A 13,335-nucleotide genomic window follows, 5' to 3' on the forward strand; every position below is an offset into this window, starting at 1 on the left:
ATACTATCATAAAGCAAGAGGTAGATTAAACAAAATTCACACTGTCTCACTCTTCCCCTAAAAGAGGAACGTGGGGAAGATGATACATAACTAATGCGAGGGGCAGGAGACGGGAGGAGGAAGCAGTGAGTAAGATGGAAGATCACTGGGAGCTGGGAGGAGGCAGCAGAGAGTGGGCAGGAAATCCAAGTCTCTTCCCAAAGCGCTCAGAAGGATTCATTTTTTTCTGGTGCCTCTTCCCCCAACAAAAGCAATGAGGTTGTCAGTAGCCCCAACTCTAAGAGTTGGCCAGCCTTTCCTACAAAATGCTTGGAACAGCAAGAAGTAGAATATGCTGAGGCCCACAAGTACATTATGGGGAATACCAGTCCCTTAGAGGAAAAGGAGAAAGCCCATTAATGACTGACCAAAAAGATCTACCAGCCCCAAAACACTAGATAGCCCAGTAAAGGGATCAGGCAATCCTTGGAAGCTGATGGTTTACAAGGCTGCAAATAAATTTGGGTACAAGAGGATGTCATGGCTGCCAGGGACTGACCTGATTTACTTACACTGTGATCCTCTTTCCTGGATCTACCCACTGTGTCCTTGAACCTCATTCACTGATGCCCCCTACCCTTCCCTGTCAATGTGATTAGCATATCAACAAGGGTTGTCCCAGGTCACTATAAAAGGAAAAGGAGGTGAGGCAGGAGGTGGGTTAAGGAACCCACAGAGTACTTAGAATAAAATGTAAGATGGTGTCACTTGGGGTGAAGCTAGTGACATCAATAACAGCTCACTATGCTCATTAATGTGGGCTTTCAAAATATAAATGGTAAAAGCCTTCCAAACATGAATATCTACATCACTGATATAGCAAGTTGCATTTGACACATAAAACTGATTTGGGGAGTAGAGGGAAAAAACATTAGAGTTTTCAAATAAAGTAAGGAAAATATTAGGAAAAGGGCCAGGAAGCTCTTTAAGCTATCCCAATGGAACTAAATCTATGGGTAAAATTAGACTAAAACCTTTAAATTCAAATGTTTTTATGTTTCTGCATTCAGTTTACCTTTTGCCTTCCATCTTTTTTCTTTAAAACCCCAAGCTTGTATCAATTGAACTAAGGAAAGGTCTCCTATAAGACCAAGGAGGGTCAGAGTCCTCCTAAAGTTAGTATGTGGAAGGGAGGAGCCAAGGAAGAGGGGAAGGTGTAGACCCTCCAGCTACCTCCATCAGAACTGGGCACAAGCCCCAAAAAGTGCAATCTCTGGTTAGGGGAAGCTATGAAATGGCTGGAAATAAGGTTTTTCTCTTTTTACCTGTGGTATTCCCTTTTGGCTTCACTCACATTTAGTGAGTGCCTACCTCAGTATTCTAGAAAAGAGTGCTGGACTCAGAGTCTGGAGTTCACACTAGCTAAGTAAGCCAGGTCACTTACTAAGGATGTGGCCCCCTTAGCATGCTATGTAACCTCTCCAAGCATGTTTATTCATCTATAAAATGACGGAAGAAAGCACTTAATCTGCCTAACACACTACTGTGAAGAGCAAATGACATAAAATACTTTGTCAACCTTACAATTTTAGCAATTATGACATGAAAGGTATAATGGTATAGCAGAAAGAGCTCTAGTCTTGGAGCTGATCGAGTTCTGGATTCAAACCCACCCTACTGGGAATCTTGGGCAAGTCACTTAACACCTTAGAGTTTCTGTTTCCTACCTCAGACACCTGCCTCTCAGGGGAGTTGTGAGAAAAATGCTTTGACACCTTGAAACACTGTATGAAATGGAGTTATAATAGCTAGCAGAATAGTAGTAAATCAAAAAGTATGGAACATGACTATGTGCTCACCATTATATGAGGGGCCAAAGGAAAGCTTACGGTATGTCCCACATTCACCAACAAGAGCTAACAATCTTGTTGGAGAAATAAGACACACAATGGACTTTTAGGGGGCTGAGGGAGGGGGGAAGCACTAGATGAGTCATTGTAAGAAAATCCCAGTGAGGAAATCCCTCTACCTGGCAGATCTGCACCTGGGAGCCTCAGAGATTTGTCTGTGGGCACCAAGAACTTAAGGGACTTACCCAAGGACACACAGCCAGCATGTGTCAGAGACTGAACTTGAACCCAAGGTCTTCCTGATTCCAAGACCGGCTCTCTATACACTATGCCACAGCTGCCTCTTAAAATAATTAGAAAATATGGAATATACATTCTCCACTAAAATTCCACTCAGACTTCATTATGACAAAGGGATGATATTGATTTCAGTGTCTTAAAGGCAATGCCAGTAAAGCACAAGCTTTGGCAGCTATTACCAAGGTGGAAAAGATTCAGGTAAGGGCCAGGTAAGGGACTGTGCTTTTGTTGTTCAAAGACCAGCGCAGCAAAGTTAGGAGAAGCAGGTCATCAGAAGACTGGCCACCTGATTAATTTTTTGGGGGAGGAAGTACTAAAACTCATGAAGGCTGTCTATTAAGGGTTCCACAGATAGATACCCCCACCAATAAAATTACAGGTCTGCTGAAGTACTGAGACGCATGCACATTGATGCTGATACACTAAAGTACTAATCAGTGTGGTGAAGAGGAGGTCAATATAAAACAAGGTATTAAGTGTGTGATACAGTCACAGAGAGAGGTCTATGTGGTCTACAGTTATTAAGGAATGCTTCATGGGTGTGTGGCTTGAGGTGAGCCTTGAAGAACAAGTAGGAGATTAATAGCAAAGGGAGGAGACTGGAGTAGTCTGGGGTATTTTTATAGCAATTATTACAATCCAAAACTGTTACCATGATTTTTTTCTTTTAAAGAGCAGATAGGTCACTGGGGAGGTTGTCAACCTACCTCATCTGACTCTGAGAGGAACTCTTGCATGATGTCACTCTCACCAATGACTCGTATCGAACATACTGTGGAACACAAAGACAGAGCTTGGCATGAGGCCCTGAATTCCAAGGGTAAAGAAACCAAGAAGGCACTTGGGTTTAGTAATGAGGCAGCTCTGGGAGCTCCACCTGGGCAGACAGAATTTTAAGGATGAATGTGGAGCTCCCAGTAAGCAGAATGTAGACTCATCTATATGGCTTAGAGTAGTCCTGAATATAGGGGAATTGAAATTAGGAAACTCTAACTTTTCTATCCTTTGCTAGCTATTAGTGAGCTAAAACAAGAAGGCTCAGAGAATAGGAAAAACTAAGCCAAGATAAAATTGAAAAAAGGAGGAATAAAATTCAATTTCAGCTATGATCAGGCTGCAGCCAGAGAACCCTGGGCATTCAGAGTTGCTTTGCACAAGCACGCTGGCCAATTGGGTGTGGTGTTGAGCATATCCTTTCACCTGACTTTCTTCTCAAATCAGAAGGAGAATCACTCCTTGATCTAAGAAAATTTCCTGACTCACTCTCATGTGGCTGGTAAATTACCCTGATGATTTTATTTCGATTCGATTAGGAAACTGAATTTGTGAGGCTTTTCCATCAATTATAAGGCAGCTCTATGCCTCATTTTAACCCTTTCACGTTTCCCAAGAGCCCAGTTTAGAGGCTATTCCATTTTAGAAAAATGATAATGGTGATAGAGATTCACCACCTTCTATAGAGAGTTTTCTTCTAGGATAACAATTCACTGTTGAAGTAAAGAAGAAAAACCCAAAAGAAAAAAATCCCAATGAGGTCAGTTAGTTCTTGTATAAGAATAAAAAAACTACCATTTACTAAATAAGACTATTAATTCTAGCAATTCTTTAATTAAAGCTTCAGAAGAAAATCCAGTCCATAGCTAGCAAACTCTGCAACTCCATCTACCACACTTGGGAGGGAGGGGAGAGAGAGCAGACTGAGACACTAGGACAGGGTAGAAGTGAGGAGTAAAGGGAGGGACATGTTAAAAAAAAAACAAAAGTAAAGAACTGCTTTATATGTTGACTGAGGGCAGCAAAGGTTACTCTAACAGAGGCACAACAGCGCCTCAAGGATAGTCACTTTTCCCTTGCAGAATCAAACTGTGTATCTGATTGTGTACATATGTGTGTGTCTGTTGGTAAATAATATAACAAAGGTCCTTCATGCATTAAAAACAAATTATGTGTGTTGTTAACTATTTGGCAAGTTAATAAAAGTATACTATTAATCACAACACCGAGCAGGCATTTCAGTCATACTTCAAAGCTCTCATCATTAAATCCAGTTTAGAAATGTGCTACAGCATACATACCCTATATCAAATTGCTTACCATTTTAGAAAGAGGGGAGGCAGGGAGGGAGAAAAATTTGGAACTCAAAATTTGTAAAAATGAATGCTAAAAATCGTCTTTACATATAGTTGGGGAAAAAATACTATTTAAAAATCTGCTACAGGCTCACATTCACTGGAGGCCACTGCCCACAGCCTAGGGAGCTAATTATGGAAAGCTCAGCTGGGGTGCATGAAAGCATCAAGGTGACCCCAAGCTATGTGGAAGCTCCAGACGTTTGTCTCGAGAACCAACCTACCTTTCTCCAGGTACTCCTCTAACCCACGACGTCGGGCATCCAACTGCTGCTCTGATAATGAAAACGGCCACTTCCCTGGCAGGCGAGGAAAAGTAAAGTTGGCAAACTCTCGTTTAAGGTTTTGGTGCAGGATTGCAAATTCCCGGTACCGCTTAGAGCACAGCTGCCTTCCCGCCATGTAAACATTGTACACCTAGTCAGAGGAAAGCAAAGTAAAATGCATTTATCGCAAAAGCAAAAACCAGTCACGTCAGGGTTAGCTTGGTGTTGGCTACATCCACCCTACCTAGCGCTAGTCGCAGACAGTGCTTTCTCTACGAAGGGCAGGCTTCTCCATCCCTTTACACTATGGAAGCAGTCCCAATCACGACAACAAAACCTATGTCAGTGGTCTTTTCTCAGTCCTCGTTTTCCAGCATTTGATACTGCTTGACCACCTCCTTTTTGTTTTATTCTTTTTCATCTCCTGGTTTTGCAGAATCTTAGGGGGTTGGGCCAGAACTTCCCAAAGACCATCCAGTCCAACCTTTCTCACAGTAGTGATACTCGTACTTTTCGTGGTTCTTTTTCTAGCTCTTGTTGTTCCATTTCAATTCTGCTCTTTTCCCTCCTATTCCCTTCATAAATATGGGCAGCCCACAGGGTCCGTGTTCTCCTCGCTCTAGTATCCCGATTGCCTTTCCTTCCACGGCTTCAATCACATTTCCAACTTTACGCTGGACCTCTCCACAAGATGTGTGTGATGCTGGCAGCTCAAACTCAACACATACAAAACTGAATTCATCACGTCCCCACCTATGTTTGCTTCTTTCACCTTCTCTGCAGACTCTCTTGATAATGCCACTAATCTCCAGGTTAGCCATGCTTGAAACTCTGGAATCCTCTTTCACTCTTTCTTCTCCCTCATTCCTCACACCTAATCAGTTCCCAAGTTCTATTATTTCTGATCCCGCAATCTCTCTCATAGCCTCTTCTCTCCTTCTACTCCAGGGGCCATTTCCTTTTTTTTTTTTATTAATTTATTTTGATTTATCAATAATCACTTCCATATACCTTTGAGTTTAAAATTTTTCTCCCCCCGCTTCCTCCCCACCACCCACCCCAAGACAGCACACAATCTGATATAGGCTATACATTTACATTCATATTAAACATATTTTCACATTACTGATGTTGTAAGTAGAAATTAAAACCAATAGGAGGAACCATCAGAAAGAGGAAACAAAACTCAACAGAAGAGAAAAAAAAATAACAATTCGGCTTCCATAGTTCTTTCTTTGGGTGTGGATAGCATTTTCCATCACAAGGCCTCTGGAGATGTCTTAACCCTTCCTGGCAATACAAGGATCTAAGTTTATCAATATTAGTCATCACACAACGTGGCTGTCACGTGTACAGCGTTCTCTTGGTTCTGCTCACTTTACTCACATCAGACCATACAAGTCTTTCCAGGTTTTTCTGAAGTCAGCCTGTTCATCATTTCTTATAGCACAATAGTATTCCATCACATTCATATACCACAACTTGCTTAGCCATTCCCCTACGGATGGGCATCCTCTCAATTTCCAATTCTTTGCCACCACAAAAAGAGCTTCTACGAATATTTTTGTACATGTGGGTCCTTTTCCCATTTGTGTGATCTCTTTGGGATATAGCCCTAGAAGTGCTATTGCTGGGTCAAAAGGGATGCACATTTTTATAGCCCCTTGGGCATAGGTCCAAATTGCTCTCCAAAATGGTTGGCTCATTTTACAACTCCACCAACAACGCATTAGTGTTCCAATTTTACCACATTCTCTCCAACATTTATCATTTTCCTGTTTTGTCATGTTGGCCATTCTGATAGGTGTGATGTGGTACCTTTGAGTTGTTTTGATTTGCATTTCTCTAATCAATAGTGATTTAGAGCATTTTTTCATATGACTATAGATGGCTTTAATTTCTTCATCTGAGAACTGTCTGTTCATATCCTTTGACCACTTATCAATTGGTGAATGACTTGTATTCTTTATATTTCAAAAATGAGGCCCTTATCAGAGAGACTGGTCGTAAAAATTCTTTCCCAATTTTCTACCTTCCTTCTAATCTTAATTGCATTGGCTTTGTTTGTGCAAAAACTTTTCAATTTCATGTAATCAAAATTATCTATTTTGCTTTTTGTAATGTTCTCTATCTCCTGTTTGGCCATGAATTCTTCTGTTCTCCATAGATCTGACAGTTAAACTATTGCTTGCTCTCTCAGTCTGCTTATAGTATCAGCCTTTATATCTAAATCATGTACCCATTTTGACTTTATTTTGGTATATGGTGTGAGATTTTGGTCTATGCCTAGTTTCTGCCATACTCTTTTTCCAGTTTTCCCAGCAGTTTTTTTTCAAAGAATGAGTTATTATCCCAGAAGCTGGGGTCTTTGGGTTTATCAAATAATATATTACTATAGTCATTGATTACTGTGTCTTGCATACTTAACCTATTCCACTGATCCATCACTCTATTTCCTAGCCAGTACCAAGCAGTTTTGATGATTGCTGCTTTATAATACAATTTAGGATCTGTAATGGCTAGGCCACCTTCCAGGGGCCATTTCCTTAATGCAGACCTTCATCATCTACTGTCTAGACAATTATCAAGGCCTCCTAACTGGTTTCCCTGCCTCCAGTCTCTCCCATTCACCCTTCATTCTACTACCAAAGGAATCTCCCTAAGACCCGGGTCCAATCGAGTCATATACCTGGCTCATGGGCCTTCGATGGCTGCCCCCCCCCCCCCAAAAACACACACACACAAATGCTTTCAGGCATTTAAGGCTCTCCATAATTCAGTTCTGTTCTAGTCTCCCCATCATATTTCAACTATTCACTACAATTCTTCTCTATATGACTACTAGCCATTCTCTGATTTAGCCTTGTCCTCTCCTAGTTCTCTGCATTTGCAAAGACCATTCATTCCTTGTGCTTGCAAACGGACTTCCTAACTACCTCGCTACCTGCTGAAATCCTCCTCTTTCCTTCAAGCTCAAATGCCAACTCCAAGACTTCACTGATCTTCCCCAGACAGAAGCGATCATATCTTTTCTGCAATTTTTCATCCCTCCTGAACTCTTACACAATAATAATAGCTAGCATTTATACGGTGTTTTAAGGTTTATAAAGCATTTACAATCATCATCTCAGAACAAATCCTCCAAACAACCTTAAGAGGTAGATGCTATTATTACCCCCATTTTACAGATGAGGAAACTGAGGCAGAGGTTGTGACTTGCTCAGGGTCACACAGCTAATAAGTGTCTAAGGCAGGATTTGAGCTCAAGTTCTCCTGATACCATGTCCAGTGCTCTATCCACTGTGTCACCTCACTGTCTAACCTGTCTTCTATATATGGCTTTTATCCCCTCACTAGACTATAAGCAATCTGAAGGCAGGGGTTATACCATTTCTTAGTATTCCCAAGGTCTACTACAGTGACCTGCATATAGTAGGTATTTAATAAACGTTTATTCTGTTGAATTACATAATACATTGCTGATTTTTTTTTTTTGGTCTAGTTTGGAAGTAATTGTTTTTGAGGCTGTGTTCATGTCACGGAGGCTGGAAGAGCAGCAGCCACTCACAGGCCCATTCCAATTAGTGACTGGCATGGAAGCTTTGGTCTTCTCCATTTCTAGTTCATCCCTCCTTATGCAGGCCAGCTCCCAGGGCCAGTGTACTATATGGGTGCCAGACTTAGTACAGACACTCGATTGGCATAGGCCACTGCAACTCACAACTCCCAAGCTCCACAAAATCCACAAGTCTCCATCTCCCCAGCAGCAAAGATTAGATGGAACACCAGGCCTAGCATGCATGATTTTTTTAAAAAATATATATCAGAATGTACACAACCAAACGGGTTTTACATTCTAGTATGCTACGTACTTGTTCTAATCATTAAGGTTCTAAGGATGCCTTGAATTTTTTAAACTGCTTCTTTGAAACCACCAGTTGTTAGTAGCTTGAATATCTTAAGCAACTGCAAATATTCATTCTTTGGAGGTAAACCTGCTTTTTAGAAATGGCCAAGTCAGGTAAATAAAGGCAGATTGCTCAAGGTCGATAATTCTGTTTTGAGTAAACTATACATTGAGTGCAGGGAATGTTTTGTTTTTTCCTAGTATCCCTTGCACCTCCCTGCCACACAGCAGTTAACTCAATAGATGCTTGAATTGAAATGACATAATTATTTTGTTGTATGGCTTATAAACTAGCGCTGGAGACAATTCCAAAAGTTAAAAAAGTTTTGAGTAATGGCAACATGGTTTAGTATGTCACCTCCCAAAATGACTTACTTTGAAAGACATAGCTCATTTGCGCATTAAAGTTCTGGTACATTCTTCAAAAAGTCAGACCCATTATTTGATGGTCACAATTCATGTAATAAGCAAGAACTTAGCAGTAGCCGTGAAATAGTTTTATCTTAAAGATCACGTAGGAATATTTAGTTCTACCACCTAATTCAATTACTTAGTCAATTCCTTTGTAGAAGACTATTCCAGAATTTTACAATCCCAACTTTTAACTAAACTATAAACTACTCCAATGCATTTCATTTATTAATCAAATCCTTAAATGCTTGGTAAAATCTCACTGTTCCACACGTGTTAAAGATGATAAAGGTGGTGGTTGTTAAATTATTGACATTTAAGAAGGTGTAAGTCCTAAAGTCCTCCATTCCCCAAGAGATTATGGACATATTTTAGTCAAATTCAAAAAGCAAAGCAAGCCTACCAGTTTTGTCTGAGGGCTAAAAGATATTTACTCAAGAATCCTGACAAAAGACTTTCAAACAAGAATGCTCCTCAGTTTAAGGATTACCAACTAAGTCACTGAAAGAAGAGGTGATCTGTCCTTTACAAAATAACGTGCGCAATCAGACGGAGCCGACCACATCCAAAACTTGATCCTTACATTAGCTTTCTTCACAGCCAGTCCCCTAATGCAACACATACACTTCACAGGTCAGCTGACAACAGAAGGCAACTCAAGCCACCTTCTGCATGAGGCTGGATTCCTCCAGCTGCTAGGATCGTCCCCACCAAAACTACCTGCTAACTGTTTTGTATGGACCTACATATGGGAAAGTCAGCTTTACTGCTAAAATATAAGATCTTAGATGAAGAAAATCTGTTTCACTTTTGTCTGTGTCCTCAGCACCTAGCCCAGTGCCCCGCACACAACAAGCATTTAATAAATGCTTGCTGACTAGCATGGACCAAGGCCTCTGACTCCAAATCCAATGCTATGGCCATTGCATATTTTCTTTCCCATCTTTACTTAGTTCCAAAAAATGAGGATGCAAATTGAGGTCTTTCTGCTATCAAGGGAATCATTTTCTAAAAAAGAGTCTTTCACTTTCTCCCATTTGTAGCCAGAGTACTTAGCACAGAGCATCACACACAACAGGTTGTTGTTGTTCAGTGGTGTCCAACTCTGTGACTCTAGACTTTTTTCCATGGCGTTTTCTTGGCAAACATACTGGAGTGGTTTGCCATTTCCTTCTCCAAGGTGTCCCCATTTTACAGACTAGGAGCTGAGACAAATAAGGGTTAAGTGACTTGCTCAGGGTCACAGAGCTAGTCTGAGGCAGAATTTGAGCTCAGATCTTTCATACTTCGGGACCGATGCTCCATCCACTTTAACACCAATTAATAATAAGTGCTTGCTGATTCATTTCTCCAATCACATCTCTTTGTTTCCACTTCCAAAATTAAAATAAAGTCTAGTTAACAGATCTATGTGATCTCCACTTGCACCACTTTTGCAGTATTGGAAATTCTAGCAATTGCAACAAGGAAAAAAATTAGAGAAACTAATATTAGAAATAAAGAAGGCAAAATAGCAAATGAACTGCTTCAACCAAAAAAAAAAAGTTAACAGAGGTGGTGAGTCCAGCAAAATCAGAGGATGCAAAGTTAGCCCACAAAATCATCTGCATCCCTACTTAGTAATGATTAAAAAATAAGTGAAAAGAAACCCCACTTATACAACAAAAACCAACAGCCATTTGGGAATTAACCTACCTAGAAATACAAATTATCTTCGTAAGGACAATTCTAAAACTACAATCACCAAAAAAATGGAAGACAAATAAATTCAATGCTTATGAACGGGTCTGATTAACACAGTAAAAAGGACAATACTTCCAAATTTATGTTTTTAATGCAACACCAAAACATCAAATGGCTTTTTTATAGCACTAAACTAAAACACAACGAAATGTATATGGAAAAACAAGTGCAAAAGAAAGTCATGGGCAAAATTAAGCAAAAAGCTGATTGAGATGAGATCTTGTGCTCTCCACACTTCAAAACATATTACTAAAGGGATTATCAGAACCAAAAGCGTCAAACATAGCCCACAACATTCCCAAATGTGACTCAACTAGATTTAAATATAACTGGGAAATATTTAACAAAATAAATAAAAACAGTAACACGTAGACTATATTGATATGCAGTTCTCTAGGTCAATCTGTAGCCCACAGGGATCCTTATGTACAGTTGGGTGGCCCTTATTTCTATTTGAACTTGTTATCACTGATCAAAACTATTTTTTTTCCTATATCCAAAAAAAAAAAAAAAGAGAGAAATGGATACATGGACCAGGACAGATCCTCCAAGCCACCAACTAAAGATATACAAAAGCTTGGTTGGAACCTCTCATCAGTGGTATAGAAAGTCTTTCAATCAATGCTGACGGGCAACAGATATAATTTGAGTCTCACAGATTTATGGGAAAAGGGCAGAAGGCAAGCATTAAGTGCCTATGCATCTTGCACTAAGCATTGTACTACATGCTTTACAAATTTTATCTAATTTGATCCTCACAATAATCCCATGAGGGAGGTGTTGTTATCCCCATGTAACAGTTGAGGAAACTGAAGCAGACAGAGGTTGGGTGACTTGCCCAGGGTCATCTAGCTGGTCAGTGTCTGCTATAGGATTTGATCTCAGGTCTTCTGACTCCAGGCCCAGGACTCTGTGCACCATGGCATCCCCTAATGCCACTGAGAAGTTAACTTTCTTGCTCATAGCCAATGTGTACCAAAGGAGGACCTTAATCCTGCCTGGTCTTCCTGGCTCACAACTGCCTTTCTGTTTACTACCTCATCTGTTGCCTTTCTAAAGAAGATTAGAGAACGTAATGAATCCTTTCTCCATCTTCTATCTCATCAATATACTTGGGGAAACTGTTTAATAAATTGGTGGGAAATAGATTCAGACCTCCATCTTACACTACATACTCCCAATGAATTGCAGCTGGATGATAGACAAACATAAAAAGGAAGTTACCAAAAAAAAGAAAAAGAAAACAGAACAAAATATCACTCTTAACTGTGGGGCAGAACAAATATTTTCAATTCGGCAAACAGAATTATTAGGGAAAGATTGCTGACTTAATGAAAATAAAAAATTTCTGAACAAGAAAAAAATAAATTGGGGATAATATTTATAGCAAATAAGACATGTAAATTTGACATCTAAAACATATATATGAGTATCTGTTAAAAAATAGTAAAAGAATTTGGACATATGATTTTCAAGAGCAAACATTAATAAATTACCTGAAAGAACAGTCATTTTCCCTAATAATCAAAGAGATATAAATTCAAACAATTTTGTGATACCACTTCACACCCACCAAAATCACAAAAATAATTAAAAGCAATGCAACCATACTAGTAGGATTGCAACAGGTATATCCATTCATTTGCTGTTGAAATTGCAAATTTATCAGATCCTTTTGGGGAAAACTTGGCAGTACCAATAGTTACAAAAATAAATATGCCTCTTTACCCAACAAGCTTGGAAATGTAGCTTGATTATGCTATCAAAAGCAAAAGGGGGGGGCTCTTTCTGTTTAAAAAAGAATCATAGTAGCATTAATGTATGGAGATTATGTAATATGTGTATTATTGCATATTATGTAACGTATTATTGTATACAATGACATATTATATATTATGTAATATGAGAAAGAGTGTTTTTGTACAAAAGGTCTTTTTTTTTTAAAAAAGTATTACACAGGTTAGACTCAGGCAAATGTCTCCATATGTACAGAACTGAATGAAGGGGGTCTCTGGAGAGAAATTCGTTGTGAAACAAGATAGCAAGAACATTCCAGTCAGCAAACATTACTTAAGCACTTATGTCCCAGGCTGAATTTGGAAAGGGGAGAGAAGGTAGTCACTGGTAGTCAGTGGTAGTCACTTCCATATCAAAGTTGCCTGGCAAGGTCAGTCTTCTATATCACATCTTCCCATGGGGCATCTGAAATGTCCTCAGCCCAAGCTAGGCCAGGCAGCTACTGTCAGGCAGCTACTGTTCATTTCACCAGCTCCACATTTTCTGGGTCAATAGGTACAGAGCTTTCACTGCTCAATGCCTCAACTCCATCCTCTTCCTTATTTTCACCCTCCACAAGAGAATCAATCAGGTGTAGCCCCAAGGCCTGTCCCAATGATGTCAGCTCTCCTCCTTTCTGCACAGGTTCAGAGGCTGGTGTGAGGCATCTGCTGGGCCAACTACTTGGCGCTACAATTCCGTTTTGCTGTGAGGCCCTAAGGCTGCCAGATCCTCATTCTGGTTTGGGAATATTCATTCAATCTTTCTTCTTTTTTAATAGATATTATAGATCTTATGTTTTTACATCATATAGGTTTTCCCCTCATGCCCTTCCTTTCTTCCTAAGAACTATCCCATTGAAAGACCGAGAGAAAATACGAATGAATTCAGGAAAAGTAATCGATACATTAAAATATTCTGATGTTATCTGCAATATTTCACATTCAACCCCACCTCTACAATATTTCACATTC

General features: G+C 39.8%; 1 protein-coding gene across 2 annotated transcripts in view; it reads right to left on the minus strand.

Annotated features, from left to right (window-relative positions):
- LOC114043088 (sorting nexin-27) overlaps positions 1-13,335 on the minus strand; it is a 74,814-nt gene that overhangs the window by 20,054 nt on the left and 41,425 nt on the right. For both annotated transcript variants that reach the window (XM_027862009.1, XM_027862010.1), the window contains exons 3-4: positions 4,483-4,675; positions 2,837-2,901 (exon numbers count right to left, since the gene is read on the minus strand). In XM_027862009.1, coding sequence (XP_027717810.1) covers positions 2,837-2,901; positions 4,483-4,675 — 258 coding nt within the window. The remainder of the gene's footprint in view (positions 1-2,836; positions 2,902-4,482; positions 4,676-13,335) is intronic.

Source organism: Vombatus ursinus, unplaced genomic scaffold (genome assembly GCF_900497805.2).
Source record: "Vombatus ursinus unplaced genomic scaffold, bare-nosed wombat genome assembly UNPS02014768.1, whole genome shotgun sequence".
NCBI lineage: Eukaryota > Metazoa > Chordata > Mammalia > Diprotodontia > Vombatidae > Vombatus > Vombatus ursinus.